The 19,190-nt window shown below is 63.9% G+C and overlaps 1 protein-coding gene across 2 annotated transcripts; it reads right to left on the bottom strand.

Moving 5' to 3' along the window:
• Nucleotides 1–593: 593 nt before the first annotated feature.
• HES4 (hes family bHLH transcription factor 4) lies at nucleotides 594–1,640 on the bottom strand. 2 transcript variants are annotated; one of them, XM_034951763.3, is made up of 4 exons: nucleotides 1,506–1,639; nucleotides 1,324–1,419; nucleotides 1,158–1,245; nucleotides 594–1,064 (listed from the first exon to the last, which is right to left on the bottom strand). In XM_034951763.3, exons 1-4 carry the CDS (start codon nucleotides 1,611–1,613, stop codon nucleotides 691–693), a joined length of 666 nt encoding a protein of 221 aa, XP_034807654.1. In that variant the 5' UTR covers nucleotides 1,614–1,639; the 3' UTR covers nucleotides 594–690. The 2 variants fall into 2 exon arrangements, with proteins under 2 accessions (XP_034807654.1, XP_034807655.1); XM_034951764.3 differs by lacking the exon at nucleotides 1,324–1,419 and having other exon boundaries at nucleotides 1,506–1,640.
• Nucleotides 1,641–19,190: the final 17,550 nt, after the last annotated feature.

Raw genomic sequence — 19,190 nt, 5'->3', positions numbered from 1 at the left:
CTCCCGCCGGGCGCCCCCCGCACAGACGCCTGGGGGAGGGGTCTGCGGTGGGCACGGGCAGCTCTGCACTTAACAGGAGAACCCAGCGGGGGTCTTCAGGGCCAAGGGCGGCCGCCCTCATCCCAGCGCCGCTCAGGACCGCAGCCTCCGCCTTCCGCGGTCCGGGGACTCGGAGTCGGGAAAGGGGCCTCCGAAAAGTAACTTGCCCGGCGATGCTGCGCGACCGCCTTCCAGCACCGGGAAGATTCTGGGCACTCAGGGACGTTGAGCTTCCCACCTGAGCCTCCGGGGGGACCCCTCACAACCGCCACCGCAGAGCGAGGCAAACCCAACGCGGGGGCAGAGGGCGCGTGCACGTGCGGGGCTGCAGGGATGCGGAGGGGAGGGCGCGGAGGGGAGGCCGCGTAGGGGAGGGGTCGCCCTCAGTCCTCGGTCCCGCCCCCAGCCCGCCCCCCCGGGCCCGCCCGACGCCCCCAGCCACCTGCAGACCGCGGCCCTGGGAAGAGGGCGGGACCCCGGCGCTGCGTGGCTGCGGGGCGCTCCCAAAGTCAACTCTTCACCAAGACAAAAGAAAGAAAACTCGTGACGCAGACTCTGGAATAATAAATACGTATTCTCTGCTACAGTCTCGGCAAAGGCCACGGCCCTAGAACGGGGCGCCGCCTCCGATGCAGAGTCAGGGCCACAGCCTCAGCGCAGCCACGGCCTCCAGGGCCCACCCGGGCCCTGAGGCCCCGCCCTGGGGGCGGCGGGCAGCGCCCGGGTCAGACCCGGCAGCAGCGGCGGCGCGAGCAGAGGGAAGGGGCCGCCGAGCGATGGCAGCAGCGGGCGGCCCGCGTAGACCTCGGGCGCTGGGGCCTCTGCGGGGGCAGCCGGGGACAGGGAGGCCGGGCGGCGGGAGGGTCCCAGCTGGCGCAGGCAGGCTGCCAGGTGGCCCAGCAGGCGGGAGCGCACGTCGGCCGGGACGCTCTCGCAGCCGGCCAGGAAGCGGTTCACCTCCGCCAGACACTCGTGGAAGCCGGCGCGGTACTTGCCCAGGACGGCGGGGTCGGCGCTGAGCGCGGCTGCGGGAGCGACACAGGAGGAGAGGTCGGTGCCGGGTCCCGGGGGTCCCGCGCCCTCCCCCCGCCTCCAAGCCGCCGCCGCCCGCGCCTCACCCGTCACCTGCACGCGACGCAGGCTCCGCAGGTGTCTCACGGTCATCTCCAGGATGTCCGCCTTCTCTAGCTTCGAGTGGCGGGAGCTCTGGGGGCGGGGATAGGCGGGAGGTCCAGGTCAGCTGCGACCCAGACTCCGGGTCTCGGGCCTTCGCCCCCGACTTACCTCTTTTCTGAGGGCGTCCAGGATGAGGGTTTTGAGCTGAGCGAGGCTCTCGTTAATGCGCGCTCGGCGCCGCTTCTCCATGACCGGCTTGGAGGACTGCGGGTCGGGCACCGGCTGAGTCCCGCGTTCCTCCGTCCCTCCCGCCCCCCGGTCGCCCCCCTCACGCCGGGCCGGGACCCCACCTTGCGGTGCTCGGCCGCGCTCCGGGGCTTGTCTGGGGTCCGGCTGGCGCTGGCCGGCGCTCCTGCCATCGGCGAGGCGCTCGGTTTCCCCGGCGTGTCTGCGGCCATGGTGCGCCCCGCGCCTCCCCGTGCCGGGTGGAGCGCGCCGCCACGGACCACGGGCGGGCTGGCGGGCGAGCGGCGAGCGCGCGGCGACCCGAGCCCCTAGGGCGGGTCCCGGCTCCAGGCCCGCGCGCGTCTCAGGCCGTTTCCCTATTTAAGGCCTCGCCGCCGCGGGGTGTGTGAACCCGGCTCCGCATTCTTTCCCACACTCGCTCCAGCCAATCGACGGCCGCGCTCCTCCCCCGCTCGCTGTCAGTCACGCCTCGGCTCCGGGCGCGGCCTCCGCGGGCGACAATGGCATGCGGGGCCCCCGCCCGCGCCCCCCTCCGACACCGCTGGGGACAGGGCCGGGTGATCCCGCGCTCCCAGATGCAGCCAGGGCCGAGCAACGCGCCGGGAGGGGCCGCTGGGGGCGAACGGGGACCGGGACCCCCGGGGCTGGGCGGAGTCTCGGGGCTCACTCTCCCGCCCAGGGGACCGGGAGCCGGGGCTGGACGGAGCTGGGGCTGGCCGCGCGGGAAGTCGGGAAGGAAATTTCCCCAGTGGCGCAGGGTCCGGCGGCGCCGAGGGGTGGGCGAGCCTCGGTCTCGAGCCTCTTGGCTTCCTCCGCCCGCCCCCACTCCGGTCCCGGTTTGGGCCCTGCTCGATCTCTGAGTTTGATCCGACACCGGCTCGGCCTCCGGGGGTCCCACCCTCAGGTGTGCGGCTTGGAGCACGGAGGGCTGCAGAAAGCCTTGGGAGCGACAGAGCCGGGGGAAGGTCGGCGGCCGGGTCGGCAGGCGGGAGGGCGGAGTCAGCGGACGGCGAAGGGGCGCACGGGTGACCCCGCAGAGCAGGGCCGGTGATGGCGCGGGCCGGGCAGGACCACGAGGAGCAGAACGTGCGCGTGACGCGAGCGGGCTGGTGACGTCACCAGGCACCCGGGGCGATGACGCAAGCCTGCTGGGATGACGTCATGTGGCCCGTGTCGCCACGTGCTTCCAGGTGACCCGCTGGCGAACTCAGCAGCAGCAAAGTGGGGCTCACAGAAAAATGAGGGGCCACTGTTAATATAACTGCAAAGGGGCAGGTTGCATAAAACAGGGCTGTGGTTATTTTCGTGTTTGCTGTTTTTATTTCGAATGCCGCTGCAGGGCACGTTGGTCCTTTCCGCACTCGGGGTCCCCGGCGGCCTCACGCGTCCGTGCAGCGGAGGCTTCCTGAGCCCCCTGGAGAGCCGGGCCTGGGCCCGGGTGTGGAGACCCTCCCGGGCTTTTAATCCGGGCAGGAGGCAGATGGCAGACTCAGCAGTCACGCCGTTGTAAGAGAACTGAATTAGGTGGGTGGCCTGGGTGGACAAAAGCCTTCTTTACGCCGGGTGGTCCCAAAGGCTTCTGCGGGGTGGGGGGTCCTCAGGGGGGAAGCCTCAAGGGAGGGCGTGGCATTCCCAGGGTGCGAAGGGGGCGCAGGGACGAGGGAAGTGGGGAGGGGGCGCTGGGCCAGCGAGAACCGGGAGCTTCTGGTCGGGGAGGGAGTCGGGGAACTTTTTGGGGAGCTTTTCTGAGCCAGGGAGTCGGCTGATTGGCAGGTTCGCCCCTGCCCGGGCACCTGGACCCAGGGTTTCTGTGCGGAAGCTTCCCCTCCCCTCGGACCCCACGTCTAATCTGGCCCCAAGCAAAGTCCTGCGGCCCACGCGGGAAGGCGCCTTCTTCGTGGCGCTGACCCCGGCCCTCCGCGGTGCCCCTGAGGCGCCCCCCACACCCCGCCGCTTGCACAGGGGCGCGCGCCTCTGGGCGGCTGCGAGGCCGGAGCGGGGGTGGCGCCCTCTCCGCCAAGAGCCTGTCCACGCCCCTCGCCGACTGGGGAAAGCCGCGGGGGCTGGGCGGGCGTCTCGGAGGTGGCCCCGCGAGCACTTAAGCCCCGGCTCTCCTGCCCCGACCTCTCTGCGCGCGCCTCGGCGCTGGAGAGGCTCGGACCGGCCCCGTAGCCCAGGAGGTGGTGTGGATGGTGTCCCCGTCCCGCGTCCCTCCCCGGCCTGAGCGCTGGGCCCGGGCGGGAAAGCCCGCGAGCGCCCCCAGTGGCCGCAGTCGCCGCCGCCTCCTGCTGGGGGTCATCCCAGGGGAGCTGCCGGCCTGAATCTCCCCAGCCCCTGGGCCCCGACTTGGGAAGGGATTTGGGGGGGCTCTGGGCCTCCCCCAGTCCCTAGACAGGCAGGGAGTTCAGGATGGAAGGAGGAGCCTGAGGATCGTTTTTATTTTTATTTTTTTTTGTAGAGACGGGGATCTCCCTATGTTGCCCAGGCTGGTCTCGAACTGCTGACCTGAGACGATGCTCCTGCCTCAGCCTCCCAACGTGCTGGGACTGCAGGCGTGAGCCTCCTCCCTGCCAAGCGTGGCTGGGACTGATCTTTCCCTCACTGGTTTTTAGATGGGCTCACTTCCCCTCCTTGTACCTGTTTTCTCATCTGTAAAGGGAGCTAACTTTTTTTTTTTTTTTTGAGGCAGCGTCTCGCTCTGTTGCCCAGGCTGGAGTGCAGTGGCACCAGAACCTTTGCCTCCCGGGTTCAAGCGATTCTCCTGCCTCAGCCTCCCAAGTAGCTGGGATTACAAGCATGTACCACCACGCCCGGCTAGTTTTTTGTATTTTTAGTAGAGATGGGGTTTCACTGTGTTGGCCAGGCTGGTCTTAATAGGAGATTCTACTTTTTTTTCTTTCTTTGAGACGGAGTTTCACTCTTATCGCTCAGGCTGGAGTGCAGTGGCACGATCTGGGCTCACCACAACCTCTGCTTCCTGGATTCAAGCGATTCTCCTGCCTCAGCCTCTGGAGTAGCTGGGATTACAGGCGTGTGCCACCACACCTGACTAATTTTTGTATTTTTAGTAGAGATGTGGTTTCTCCATGTTGGTCAGGCTGGTCTCAAACTCCCCACCTCAGGTGATCCACGCACCTCAGCCTCCCAAAGTGCTGGGATTACAGGTGTGAGCCACCGTGCCTGGCCAGGAGATTCTACTTTTAAAGCCACTGACGGCGTCCAACTCATAGTGAGCACCCACGCCCATCTGCCAGGGTTCCTGTCCCCGGGCAGCAGGAGGGGTCCTCGCTGAGCAGAGACAGGAGGGGCCACCAGCACTTGCCTCTGCTCTTCTGGAGAGGAAGAGACCCCCCCCCCCCGCCCCCCGCCAGGGAGCCCACTCCAGGGTCTCCAGGGACTGTGTTCCTCCCACGTTCTTTGCCACAGGACAGCTCCCATCTGTGTGTCTGTCTCTCTGGGTCTGTGCCCTTGGCCTCTGATGGTCCCCTCCCTGCCTCTCGAATCTGGCCTTGATTTGTGGTAGGGGCCTCAGGGTTCCTGAGGGCCTTGGGGTTCCCTTGCTCTGAGTTTGGGCTGGATCCTGGGCTGCAGCCCGGGATGGTGCCGACACCTGGGTTGGGGGCAGGTTGCGTTTTTCAGAGACGGCCGTGATAGTATCTCCCATCCCCATATCTTGAAATGCCTTCTACATGAGACTCTGTGACAGTCTCAGCCAGGAAGAATGGGGTGTTTGGCAGGACATGACTTCTGAGGCTGACTTGGAAGACGCCATGCGTACCTCGCTGTCCTGGGACAGTCGCTCTTGGAACCCAGCTGCCGTGCTGGGAGGGAGCACGCCCTGGCCTCAAGGAGAGGCCCCGTGGAGGAATCAGCATTGGATTCCAGACTCCTGAGCAGCTTCTGGCGCAGGTCCCAGCGCGCCCCGTTCCAAGGCCGCCCGCGCACAGTAGGGTGGTTGCTGAGCGTGCTGTTTTGGGGTGGTTTGTGGTGCGGCACTCAAGACTGGAATAGTGGAGGTGGGCTGGGGCCCTGACCCAGGGAGAGTGACCCTTCCCTCCTCATCCCTGCTCCCTCCTCGCTGATCCCTTCCTCTCTTCCACAGAGGCAGAGGCTCGGCGACTTCCCCACCCCTCCCCCCCATTTAACGGGTGCTTCTTGGGAGCCACTGAAATCCAGCCGACCTCCTGGCCCTGAGTGGGTCAAGCTCCAAATGGCGGGTGGCCCCGGGGCATCTGCACAGTCCCCTGTTAGCTAAGGGGGGTGACTGATGAGGACATTCACACGCCAGTGGGGAGACTGTGGGGAAAACCGGGCTGTCTTCTAGGCTGGACCTGGGGGGGCCTCAGCCTTGTGGGGGGGTCTCCTCACATTGGGCCACTGTGGCCGCACTCCATGACCCCAGCCGGTGTCCCCAAAAGGCCTGTGAGGTGCTGGCTGTGACCTCCCCTCCCAACCTCTGACCCAGAGGTGGCGGCTGCCATCTCGCCACAGCCCTCAACACCCCCCTCACACACTGACTCCTGACATCAGAGACCTGTAGCCACCCCCTGCAGGTGGTCCTCAGCATGGTCCCCAACTCCTGCCCAGGGCAGCGGGCTGTGCACTCAGGCAGCTGGGGCCAAAGCCAGCGAGGAACCAAGGCTGGGGTTGGTGTGGGTTTCTCTCCCGGAGAGCCGAGGTGGGCGCAGAGCTGTTCCTGGGTGTTTGCTGGGATTGTAGTGACAGAAGGCCAGGGCTGCAGGAATCCAGGCTGCCAGAGAGAGACCAGGACTCAGGCAGAAGCAGCAGCACCAGGCTGGTGCCACTGCCACCCCACCTGCATGCCTTCTCAGCAGCGGTGGGAGCTGTGTCTCCAAGCAGGATGGTGCTGGAGTCTCCCCACCCTGCCTGTCTGGGATGCCCTCCCAGCCTGTTCCTGCTCCCGGCAGGCGCTGCTTTTCTCTCTGCTGCACCAGGACGAGGTGGCTGCCCTTGTCCCTCCTCACTGGCACTCCCAGACTGCTTTCCTTTTCCACCAAAACCACCCCCGCTTTGTGACCAGACCTCACTGTGTTGAAGTGATCGGCACCCCTTTCCTGCAGGAGGGGACACCTGCTCCCTGTCACTCTCCCGGCCATGCCTTCAAAATCCACACCAGCAATTCTCCAACTTTGACTTCCTCTCTTTCAGGGGTCCTGTTCCCTCCCCACTTACCCCACTGGGTCCTTTCTCCCAACTGCACCCCTCCACAGTCCAGCCTCTCCACTCTCTCTGCCCCCCTCCCAGCTCCCGCCTCTGCTGTCCGCCAGCCCTGAGATCTCGGGCAGATGCACAGCCTGCATCTGCGGCTTCCTCATCCCCTGTCTGTTCTCTCCTTATCGAGAGAAGCCTATCTGGCCGGCCATTGTGTCTGCCCCTCACCCTCCCTCCTTCCTGTTCATGTGGGCAGACCACAGCCCGTGTGGAATCCCGACCTTCTTGGTGGCTTAAGCACCACCTGCCTATTCTTTCCGTAGTGGGGATCAGGGCGGTGCCAGCGGCTTCCTGGGGCCTCTCACAGCCTGCGGCCCTGGGCCAAGGTCAGCTGGGTGGGAAGGACCCAAGGGTAGCCATGCTGGACACCTGGGGCTGCTGTCCCTCAGCTGCCGGGCTCTCTGCCAGAGCCATGCGGCCTGGAGTCCTACCCACTCTCAGTCAGCTTCCTCCTAACACATGGCCAGCGTTCCAGTAGGGCGAAGTGGAAGCCTAGGGACTCTTGAGGCCAGGGTCCAGAACGCACATAGTAAAATCTCCACCACACTCCATCGGCCAAAGCAAGTCACAGCAGCCAGATTCCAGAGGAGTCGAAGCACACACTGACCCCTCCTCCCCTCCACTGCCTGCCTCTGCCCTCCCCTCGCAGGGGCAGGGCTGCCTGATGAGCCCCCTGGGTTTATCTGCCCTGCTGGCCCTGGGAAGGCTGGGATGAAAGTGTCATTTAGTGGCAGGGACTTTAGGGAGCCTGGTATGGCCAAGCCCTAGCCCCCGCAGCAGTGCCCCGGCAGCAGTTCCCCCCGCAGCAGTGCCCCCCGCAGCAGTACCCCCCGCAGCAGTGCCCCCGCAGCAGTGCCCCCCGCAGCAGTGCCCCCCACAGCAGTGCCCCGGCAGCAGTGCCCCCCGCAGCAGTGCCCCGGCAGCAGTTCCCCCCGCAGCAGTGCCCCCTGCAGCAGTGCCCCCAGGACAGCTGGGCCTGAGTCTCCAGTGGGTTGGAGTTTTCTGAAGCCGGCCGTGGGTCGACCTCGCACCCGGTGACTGCCCCAGGCGGAGGGGCATGCGTGGCCCAGCGCGGGGGCCCTGCCCGTGGCCGTGTGGGGTCAGGTGTCCGGCTCGGGGCTTCTGGGCCCCCTGCTCCCCAAAGGTGTGCAGCTCCCGCGTCCCCTGCCAGGTCCTTTAGGTCTAAGAGGGTCCCTCTTGTCCAGCGCGCCAGGCTCATAGTACCCCCAACCCCTCCCCAGCTGGGTGCCTCCCCCTGGCTGGAACGGCAGCCCTCCCTGCTCATGGGCCTGCCCCTCCACTCTGTCCTCCCTGACGCAGCCAGTGGCATGCCTCTAACCTGCAGACGCCCTCCCCGGGGGCCAAGCCCACCAGACACCAGGCGACTCTAAGTGGCCCACTGGGTCCGCTGTGTGGAGTGGGACCCTCCGCCCTGTCTCAGGTCCTGCTGTCCCAGGAAGCCCTTACAGGGGGCTGCAGCTGGGGGGTGACATGCCTGCCAAGTGGGTGGGGAGGCTCCGGCCCGGTAAGATGGGATCCAGCAGTGCGAGACTGTGGCCCAGGTCAGATGGTGTCAGCTCGGCCTTCCTGGTCCCAGGTGGAGAGACAGGGTGAGGCTCCTCCCCATGGGATCTGGAGGGGAGGGGCTACCTGTGTAATCAGCCCAGCCTTGGACGTCAACAATCCATGTTTCTTAGGAAAGGCGGCCAACCCAGGGTCTCCAGTGACACGTTTCCGGGTCATCATCCGCTGGCCACGGGGAATCACAGGCTTGGTGTGACTTTCTCAGAGCGCCGTGGTGCCCCTGTAGGGTTTCCCAGCCCATCCTGTCCTGTGGGACAGGCGGAGGCCCAGCCGTGTCATCGGAGTGACCTTTGAGCTCTAACCAAAGTCCACGTGTCATCAGGAGCCGTGAGTCACTCAGGTGCCATCCAGGGCGGCGGCTGAGGAGTGGTGACTGGCCAGATGGGAAGGCGGGGAAGGGTCTGGATTTGAATGAGAGCCAGGGAGTGGGCTGCAGGCTGGTAGACTCCTCCAGATGGATGAGGCCAGACCCCTGCAACAGCCAACCTGAGCAAGGCTCAAGCCTCCCTGAGAGTCCAGGGCGCCAAGTCAGCCCTGCACCTGGCCCGGGCCTTGGACCCCGATGGGGCTCACCCACCTGAGATCACCCTGGCTCTGCGGGAAGGCAGGAAGCTTTGGCATGATCCTCCACGGGCGAGGATCACATAGAGACGTGTAGAGACGTGACGAAGCACGAAGACCCGTGTTTGACGGGTTGCCAGGTGCCTACGTCAGAGCTCATAAAATTACACATTAAATAGATGCACGTGTGTGTGTCAAGTTCCCTAATTCAAGTTGTAGAAAATCAGACTCAGAGTTCTTACACTCGGGGGTGTTTTAGCAGGTGCGCCTCAAGATTCTAAATTCAAACGCACACGGAATAAAACATTTCGGTTTATCGCCAGGCACAGTGGCTTGCACCTGCCATCCCAGCCCTTTGGGAGGCCGGGGAGGGTGGATCACCTGAGGTCAGGAGTTGGAGACCAGCCTGGCCAACATGGTGAAACCCCGTCTCTACTAAAAATACAAAGATTAGCTGGGTGTGGTGGTGGGCGTCTGTAATCCCAGCTACTCAGGAGGCTGAGGCAGGAGAATCACTTGAACCCGGGAGGCAGAGGTTGCAGTGAGACGAGGTTGCACAACTGCACTCCAGCCTGGCAACAGAGCAAGACTCCGTCTCAAACCATTTAGGTTTATCATTTAAGGAGAAAGACTGGAGAATGTTATTGAATTTATTAAGAAATCAGAATGAGGCTGAGGAGGGAGGATCACTTGAGCCCACGAGTTCAAGACCACCCTGGGTAAGTGGTTGCATCTAGTGAGACCCCATCGCTGTTTAAAAAAGAGAAAGGGGGGAAGAAATCAGAATGTTTGACAACTTACCATTCAGCACATGTTTACATTTTACGTTTAGTCTCATTAAACATACAAGGCAGGTGTAGCAGCGAACTAACATTCTGGTGAGGGAGAAAGACACTGGCAGTGGTTACTGAAGGGCGGAGGGCAGTGGGGATGTTTGGAGGATGGAGGATGGAGGGTGGTGGGATGTGTGGAGGATGGAGGATGGAGGGCGGTGGGGATGTGTGGAGGATAGAGGATGGAGGGTGGAGGGATGTGTGGAGGATGGAGGGTGGAGGGATGTGTGGAGGGTGGAGGGTGGTGGGATGTGTGGAGGATGGAGGATGGTGGGATGGGTGGAGGGTGGTGGGATGTGTGGAGGGTGGAGGGTGGTGGGATGTGTGGAGGGTGGAGGGTGGTGGGATGTGTGGAGGGTGGAGGGTGGAGGGATGTGTGGAGGATGGAGGGAGGTGGGATGTGTGGAGGGTGGAGGGTGGTGGGATGTGTGGAGGGTGGAGGGTGGTGGGATGTCTGGAGGATGGAGGGTGGTGGGATGGGTGGAGGGAGGTGGGATGTGTGGAGGGTGGAGGGATGTGTGGAGGATGGAGGGTGGTGGGATGTGTGGAGGGTGGAGGGTGGAGGGTGGAGGGATGTGTGGAGGGTGGTGGGTGGAGGGATGTGTGGAGGATGGAGGGTGCTGGGATGTGTGGAGGATGGAGGATGGAGGGATGTGTGGAGGATGGAGGGTGGAGGGTGGAGGGATGTGTGGAGGGTGGAGGGTGGAGGGTGGAGGGATGTGTGGAGGGTGGAGGGGGGAGGGATGTGTGGAGGATGGAGGATGGAGGGATGTGTGGAGGATGGAGGGTGGAGGGTGGAGGGATGTGTGGAGGGTGGAGGGTGGAGGGTGGAGGGATGTGTGGAGGGTGGAGGGGGGAGGGATGTGTGGAGGATGGAGGATGGAGGGATGTGTGGAGGATGGAGGGTGGAGGGTGGAGGGATGTGTGGAGGGTGGAGGGTGGAGGGTGGTGGGATGTGTGGAGGGTGGAGGGTGGAGGGATGTGTGGAGGGTGGTGGGTGGAGGGATGTGTGGAGGATGGAGGGTGGTGGGATGTGTAGAGGGTGGAGGGTGGTGGGATGTGTGGAGGATGGAGGATGGAGGGTGGAGGGATGTGTGGAGGATGGAGGGTGGTGGGTGGAGGGATGTGTGGAGGATGGAGGATGGAGGGTGGTGGAATATGTGGAGGATAGAGGGTGGTGGGATGTGTGGAGGATGGAGGGTGGAGGGTGGAGGGATGTGTGGAGGGTGGTGGGTGGAGGGATGTGTGGAGGATGGAGGGTGGTGGGATGTGTGGAGGGTGGAGGGTGGTGGGATGTGTGGAGGGTGGAGGGTGGAGGGATATGTGGAGGATGGAGGGTGGAGGGATGTGTGGAGGGTGGAGGGTGGTGGGATGTGTGGAGGATGGAGGATGGTGGGATGGGTGGAGGGTGGTGGGATGTGCGGAGGGTGGAGGGTGGTGGGATGTGTGGAGGGTGGAGGGTGGTGGGATGTGTGGAGGGTGGAGGGTGGAGGGATGTGTGGAGGATGGAGGGAGGTGGGATGTGTGGAGGGTGGAGGGTGGTGGGATGTGTGGAGGGTGGAGGGTGGTGGGATGTGTGGAGGATGGAGGGTGGTGGGATAGGTGGAGGGAGGTGGGATGTGTGGAGGGTGGAGGGATGTGTGGAGGATGGAGGGTGGTGGGATGTGTGGAGGGTGGAGGGTGGAGGGTGGAGGGATGTGTGGAGGATGGAGGGTGGTGGGATGTGTGGAGGATGGAGGATGGAGGGTGGAGGGATGTGTGGAGGGTGGAGGGGGGAGGGATGTGTGGAGGATGGAGGATGGAGGGATGTGTGGAGGGTGGAGTGGGGAGGGATGTGTGGAGGATGGAGGATGCAGGGATGTGTGGAGGATGGAGGGTGGAGGGTGGAGGGATGTCTGGAGGGTGGAGGGTGGAGGGTGGTGGGATGTGTGGAGGGTGGAGGGTGGAGGGATGTGTGGAGGGTGGTGGGTGGAGGGATATGTGGAGGATGGAGGGTGGTGGGATGTGTAGAGGGTGGAGGGTGGTGGGATGTGTGGAGGATGGAGGATGAGGGTGGAGGGATGTGTGGAGGATGGAGGGTGGTGGGTGGAGGGATGTGTGGAGGATGGAGGATGGAGGGTGGTGGAATATGTGGAGGGTGGTGGGATGTGTGGAGGATGGAGGGTGGAGGGTGGAGGGATGTGTGGAGGGTGGTGGGTGGAGGGATGTGTGGAGGATGGAGGGTGGTGGGATGTGTGGAGGATGGAGGGTGGTGGGATGTGTGGAGGATGGAGGGTGGAGGGTGGAGGGATGTGTGGAGGGTGGAGGGGGGAGGGATGTGTGGAGGATGGAGGATGGAGGGATGTGTGGAGGATGGAGGGTGGAGGGTGGAGGGATATGTGGAGGGTGGAGGGTGGAGGGTGGTGGGATGTGTGGAGGGTGGAGGGTGGAGGGATGTGTGGAGGGTGGTGGGTGGAGGGATGTGTGGAGGATGGAGGGTGGTGGGATGTGTAGAGGGTGGAGGGTGGTGGGATGTGTGGAGGATGGAGGATGGAGGGTGGAGGGATGTGTGGAGGATGGAGGGTGGTGGGTGGAGGGATGTGTGGAGGATGGAGGATGGAGGGTGGTGGAATATGGGGAGGATGGAGGGTGGTGGGATGTGTGGAGGATGGAGGGTGGAGGGTGGAGGGATGTGTGGAGGGTGGTGGGTGGAGGGATGTGTGGAGGATGGAGGGTGGTGGGATGTGTGGAGGATGGAGGGTGGAGGGTGGAGGGATGTGTGGAGGGTGGAGGGTGGTGGGATGTGGGGAGGGTGGAGGGTGGTGGGATGTGTGGAGGGTGGAGGGTGGTGGGATGTGTGGAGGATGGAGGGTGGAGGGTGGAGGGATGTGTGGAGGATGGAGGGTGGTGGGATGTGTGGAGGATGGAGGGTGGAGGGTGGAGGGATGTGTGGAGGGTGGAGGGTGGTGGGATGTGGGGAGGGTGGAGGGTGGTGGGGTGTGTGGAGGGTGGAGGGTGTAGGGTGGAGGGATGTGTGGAGGATGGAGGGTGGTGGGATGTGTGGAGGGTGGAGGGTGGAGGGATGTGTGGAGGATGGAGGGTGGAGGGTGGAGGGATGTGTGGAGGGTGGTGGGTGGAGGGATGTGTGGAGGATGGAGGGTGGTGGGATGGGTGGAGGGAGGTGGGATGTGTGGAGGGTGGAGGGAGGTGGGATGTGTGGAGAGAGGTGGGATGTGTGGAGGGTGGAGGGATGTGTGGAGGATGGAGGGTGGTGGGATGTGTGGAGGGTGGTGGGTGGAGGGATGTGTGGAGGATGGAGGGTGGTGGGATGTGTGGAGGATGGAGGGTGGAGGGTGGAGGGATGTGTGGAGGGTGGAGGGTGGAGGGTGGAGGGATGTGTGGAGGGTGGTGGGTGGAGGGATGTGTGCAGGATGGAGGGTGGAGGGTGGTGGGATGTGTGGAGGGTGGAGGGTGGAGGGTGGAGGGATGTGTGGAGGGTGGTGGGTGGAGGGATGTGTGGAGGATGGAGGGTGGTGGGATGTGTGGAGGATGGAGGGTGGAGGGATGTGTGGAGGGTGCAGGGTGGAGGGTGGAGGGATGTGTGGAGGGTGGTGGGTGGAGGGATGTGTGCAGGATGGAGGATGGAGGGTGGTGGGATGTGTAGAGGGTGGAGGGTGGAGGGTGGTGGGATGTGTGGAGGATGGAGGATGGAGGGTGGAGGGATGTGTGGAGGGTGGTGGGTGGAGGGATGTGTGGAGGGTGGAGGGTGGTGGGATGTGTGGAGGGTGGAGGGTGGTGGGATGTTTGGAGGGTGGAGGGTGGAGGGATGTGTGGAGGGTGGAGGGTGGTGGGATGTGTGGAGGGTGGAGGGTGGTGGGATGTGTGGAGGGTGGAGGGTGGTGGGATGTGTGGAGGATGGAGGGTGGAGGGTGGAGGGATATGTGGAGGATGGAGGGTGGTGGGATGTGTGGAGGATGGAGGGTGGAGAGTGGAGGGATGTGTGGAGGGTGGAGGGTGGTGGGATGTGTGGAGGGTGGAGGGTGGTGGGATGTGTGGAGGGTGGAGGGTGGAGGGTGGAGGGATGTGTGGAGGATGGAGGGTGGTGGGATGTGTGGAGGGTGGAGGGTGGAGGGATGTGTGGAGGATGGAGGGTGGCGGGTGGAGGGATGTGTGGAGGGTGGTGGGTGGAGGGATGTGTGGAGGATGGAGGGTGGTGGGATGTGTGGAGGGTGGAGGGTGGAGGGTGGAGGGATGTGTGGAGGATGGAGGGTGGTGGGATGTGTGGAGGGTGGAGGATGGAGGGATGTGTGGAGGATGGAGGGTGGAGGGTGGAGGGGTGTGTGGAGGGTGGTGGGTGGAGGGATGTGTGGAGGGTGGAGGGTGGTGGGATGTGTGGAGGATGGAGGGTGGTGGGATGTTTGGAGGGTGGAGGGTGGAGGGATGTGTGGAGGGTGGAGGGTGGTGGGATGTGTGGAGGGTGTAGGGTGGTGGGATGTGTGGAGGGTGGAGGGTGGAGGGTGGAGGGATGTGTGGAGGATGGAGGGTGGTGGGATGTGTGGAGTGTGGAGGGTGGAGGGATGTGTGGAGGATGGAGGGTGGAGGGTGGAGGGATGTGTGGAGGGTGGTGGGTGGAGGGATGTGTGGAGGATGGAGGGTGGTGGGATGGGTGGAGGGAGGTGGGATGTCTGGAGGGTGGAGGGAGGTGGGATGTGTGGAGGGAGGTGGGATGTGTGGAGGGTGGAGGGATGTGTGGAGGGTGGAGGGTGGTAGGATGTGTGGAGGGTGGAGGGTGGAGGGTGGAGGGATGTGTGGAGGGTGGAGGGTGGTGGGATGTGTGGAGGATGGTGGGTGCAGGGATGTGTGGAGGATGGAGGGTGGTGGGATGTGTGGAGTGTGGAGGGTGGAGGGTGGTGGGATGTGTGGAAGGTGGTCGGTGGAGGGATGTGTGGAGGATGGAGGGAGGTGGGATGTGTGGAGGGTGGAGGGTGGTGGGATGTGTGGAGGGTGGAGGGTGGAGGGTGGAGGGATGTGTGGAGGGTGGTCGGTGGAGGGATGTGTGGAGGATGGAGGGTGGTGGGTGGAGGGATGTGTGGCGGATGGAGGATGGAGGGTGGAGGGATGTGTGGAGGATGGAGGGTGGTGGGTGGAGGGATGTGTGGAGGATGGAGGATGGAGGGTGGAGCGATGTGTGGAGGGTGGAGGGTGGTGGGATGTGTGGAGGGTGGAGGGTGGAGGGATGTGTGGAGGGTGGAGTGAGGTGGGATGTGTGGAGGGTGGAGGGTGGTGGGATGTCTGGAGGGTGGAGGGTGGTGGGATGTGTGGAGGGTGGAGGGAGGAGGGATGTGTGGAGGATGGAGGGAGGTGGGATGTGTGGAGGGTGGAGGGAGGAGGGATGTGTGGAGGATGGAGGGAGGTGGGATGTTTGGAGGATGGAGGGTGGTGGGATGTGTGGAGGGTGGAGGGTGGTGGGATGTGTGGAGGGTGGAGGGTGGTGGGATGTGTGGAGGGTGGAGGGTGGTGGGATGTGTGGAGGGTGGAGGGTGGTGGGATGTGTGGAGGGTGGAGGGTGGTGGGATGTGTGGAGGGTGAAGGGTGCAGGGATGTGTGGAGGATGGAGGATGGAGGGTGGTGGGATGTGTGGAGGATGGAGGGAGGTGGGATGTGTGGAGGGTGGAGGGAGGAGGGATGTGTGGAGGATGGAGGGAGGTGGGATGTGTGGAGGGTGGAGGGTGGTGGGATGTGTGGAGGGTGGAGGGTGGAGGGATGTTTGGAGGATGGAGGGTGGTGGGATGTGTGGAGGGTGGAGGGTGGAGGGATGTGTGGAGGATGGAGGATGGAGGGTGGTGGGATGTGTGGAGGATGGAGGATGGAGGGTGGTGGGATGTGTGGAGGATGGAGGGTGGAGGGATGTGTGGAGGGTGGAGGGAGGTGGGATGTGTGGAGGGTGGAGGGTGGTGGGATGTGTGGAGGATGGAGGGTGTAGGGTGGTGGGATGTGTGGATGATGGAGGGAGGTGGGATGTGTGGAGGGTGGTGGGATGTGTGGAGGGTGGAGGGTGGAGGGATGTGTGGAGGGTGGAGGGTGGAGGGATGTGTGGAGGGTGGTGGGATGTGTGGAGGGTGGAGGGTGGAGGGATGTGTGTAGGATGGAGGGAGGTGGGATGTGTGGAGGGTGGTGGGATGTGTGGAGGGTGGAGGGTGGTGGGATGTGCGGAGGGTGGAGGGTGGAGGGATGTGTGGAGGATGGAGGATGGAGGGTGGTGGGATGTGTGGAGGGTGGAGGGTGGTGGGATGTGTGGAGGGTGGAGGGTGGAGGGATGTGTGGAGGATGGAGGATGGAGGGAGGTGGGATGTGTGGAGGGTGGAGGGAGGAGGGATGTGTGGATGATGGAGGGAGGTGGGATGTGTGGAGGGTGGAGGGTGGTGGGATGTGTGGAGGGTGGAGGGATGTGTGTAGGATGGAGGGTGGTGGGATGTGTGGAGGGTGGAGGGTGGAGGGATGTGTGGAGGGTGGTGGGATGTGTGGAGGATGGAGGGAGGTGGGATGTGTGGAGGATGGAGGGTGGTGGGATGTGTGGAGGGTGGAGGGTGGAGGGATGTGTGGAGGGTGGAGCGTGGTGGGATGTGTGGAGGGTGGAGGGAGGTGGGATGTGTGGAGCGTGGAGGGTGGTGGGTGGTGGGATGTGTGGAGGATGGAGGGTGGAGGGTGGTGGGATGTGTGGAGGATGGAGGGAGGTGGGATGTTTGGAGGATGGAGGGTAGTGGGATGTTTGGAGGATGGAGGGCGGAGGGTGGTGGGATGTGGGGAGGATGGAGGGAGGTGGGATGTTTGGAGGATGGAGGGTGGAGGGATGTGTGGAGGGTGGAGGGAGGTGGGATGTGTGGAGGGTGGAGGGAGGTGGGATGTTTGGAGGATGGAGGATGGAGGGTGGTGGGATGTGTGGAGGGTGGAGGGAGGTGGGATGTGTGGAAGGTGGAGGGAGGAGGGATGTGTGGAGGATGGAGGGTGGTGGGATGTGTGGAGGGTGGAGGGTGGAGGGATGTGTGGAGGATGGAGGGAGGTGGGATGTGTGGAGGGTGGAGGGTGGTGGGATGTGTGGAGGGTGGAGGGTGGAGGGATGTGTGGAGGGTGGAGGGAGGAGGGATGTGTGGAGGGTGGAGGGTGGTGGGATATTTGGAGGATGGAGGGTGGAGGGAGGGGGGATGTGTGGAGGGTGGAGGGTGGAGGGATGTGTGGAGGGTGGAGGGAGGAGGGATGTGTGGAGGGTGGAGGGTGGTGGGATATTTGGAGGATGGAGGGTGGAGGGAGGTGGGATGTGTGGAGGGTGGAGGGTGGTGGGATGTGTGGAGGGTGGAGGGTGGAGGGATGTGTGGAGGGTGGAGGGTGGTGGGATATTTGGAGGATGGAGGGTGGAGGGAGGGGGGATGTGTGGAGGGTGGAGGGTGGTGGGATGTGTGGAGGATGGAGGGTTGTGGGATGTGTGGAGGGTGGAGGGTGGAGGGATGTGTGGAGGGTGGAGGGAGGAGGGATATGTGGAGGATGGAGGGAGGTGGGATGTGTGGAGGATGGAGGGTGGTGGGATATGTGGAGGGTGGAGGGTGGAGGGATGTGTGGAGGATGGAGGGAGGTGGGATGTGTGGAGGGTGGAGGGTGGTGGGATGTGTGGAGGATGGAGGGTGGTGGGATGTGTGGAGGATGGAGGGAGGTGGGATGTTTGGAGGATGGAGGATGGATGGTGGTGGGATGTGTGGAGGGTGGAGGGAGGTGGGATGTGTGGAGGGTGGAGGGTGGTGGGATGTTTGGAGGATGGAGGGTGGTGGGATGTGTGGAGGGTGGAGGGTGGAGGGATGTGTGGAGGATGGAGGATGGAGGGTGGTGGGATGTGTGGAGGATGGAGGATGGAGGGTGGTGGGATGTGTGGAGGATGGAGGGTGGAGGGATTTGTGGAGGGTGGAGGGAGGTGGGATGTGTGGAGGGTGGAGGGTGGTGGGATGTGTGGAGGGTGGAGGGTGGAGGGATGTGTGGAGGGTGGAGGGTGGTGGGATGTGTGGAGGATGGAGGGTGGAGGGTGGTTGGATGTGTGGATGATGGAGGGAGGTGGGATGTGTGGAGGGTGGTGGGATGTGTGGAGGGTGGAGGGTGGAGGTATGTGTGGAGGGTGGAGCGTGGTGGGATGTGTGGAGGGTGGAGGGAGGTGGGATGTTTGGAGGATGGAGGGTGGTGGGATGTTTGGAGAATGGAGGGCGGAGGGTGGTGGGATGTGTGGAGGATGGAGGGAGGTGGGATGTTTGGAGGATGGAGGGTGGAGGGATGTGTGGAGGGTGGAGGGAGGTGGGATGTGTGGAGGGTGGAGGGAGGTGGGATGTTTGGAGGATGGAGGATGGAGGGTGGTGGGATGTGTGGAGGATGGAGGGTGGTGGGATGTGTGGAGGGTGGAGGGTGGAGGGATGTGTGGAGGATGGAGGGAGGTGGGATGTGTGGAGGGTGGAGGGTGGTGGGAGGTGTGGAGGATGGAGGGTGGTGGGATGTTTGGAGGATGGAGGGTGGAGGGAGGGGGGATGTGTGGAGGGTGGAGGGTGGTGGGATGTGTGGAGGATGGAGGGTTGTGGGATGTGTGGAGGGTGCAGGGTGGAGGGATGTGTGGAGGGTGGAGGGAGGAGGGATATGTGGAGGATGGAGGGAGGTGGGATGTGTGGAGGATGGAGGGTGGTGGGATGTGTGGAGGGTGGAGGGTGGAGGGATGTGTGGAGGATGGAGGGAGGTGGGATGTGTGGAGGGTGGAGGGTGGTGGGATGTGTGGAGGATGGAGGGTGGTGGGATGTGTGGAGGATGGAGGGAGGTGGGATGTTTGGAGGATGGAGGATGGAGGGTGGTGGGATGTGTGGAGGGTGGAGGGAGGTGGGATGTGTGGAGGGTGGAGGGTGGTGGGATGTGTGGAGGGTGGAGGGTGGAGGGATGTTTGCAGGATGGAGGGTGGTGGGATGTGTGGAGGGTGGAGGGTGGAGGGATGTGTGGAGGATGGAGGATGGATGGTGGTGGGATGTGTGGAGGATGGAGGATGGAGGGTGGAGGGATGTGTGGAGGGTGGAGGGAGGTGGGATGTGTGGAGGGTGGAGGGTGGAGGGATGTGTGGAGGGTGGAGGGTGGAGGGATGTGTGGAGGGTGGAGGGTGGTGGGATGTGTGGAGGATGGAGGGTGGAGGGTGGTGGGATGTGTGGAGGATGGAGGATGGAGGGTGGTGGGATGTGTGGAGGGTGGAGGGTGGAGGGATGTGTGGAGGGTGGAGGGTGGTGGGATGTGTGGAGGGTGGATGGTGGAGGTATGTGTGGAGGGTGGAGCGTGGTGGGATGTGTGGAGGGTGGAGGGAGGTGGGATGTGTGGAGGGTGGAGGGTGGTGGGTGGTGGGATGTGTGGAGGATGGAGGGAGGTGGGATGTTTGGAGGATGGAGGGTGGTGGGATGTTTGGAGGATGGAGGGCGGAGGGTGGTGGGATGTGTGGAGGATGGAGGGCGGAGGGTGGTGGGATGTGTGGAGGATGGAGGGAGGTGGGATATTTGGAGGATGGAGGGTGGAGGGATGTGTGGAGGGTGGAGGGAGGTG

Source organism: Pan paniscus, chromosome 1 (genome assembly GCF_029289425.2).
Source record: "Pan paniscus chromosome 1, NHGRI_mPanPan1-v2.0_pri, whole genome shotgun sequence".
Taxonomy (NCBI): Eukaryota; Metazoa; Chordata; class Mammalia; order Primates; family Hominidae; genus Pan; species Pan paniscus.
The sequence above is the reverse complement of the archived record's forward strand: the minus strand, read 5'-3'. Positions and strand labels throughout refer to the sequence as shown.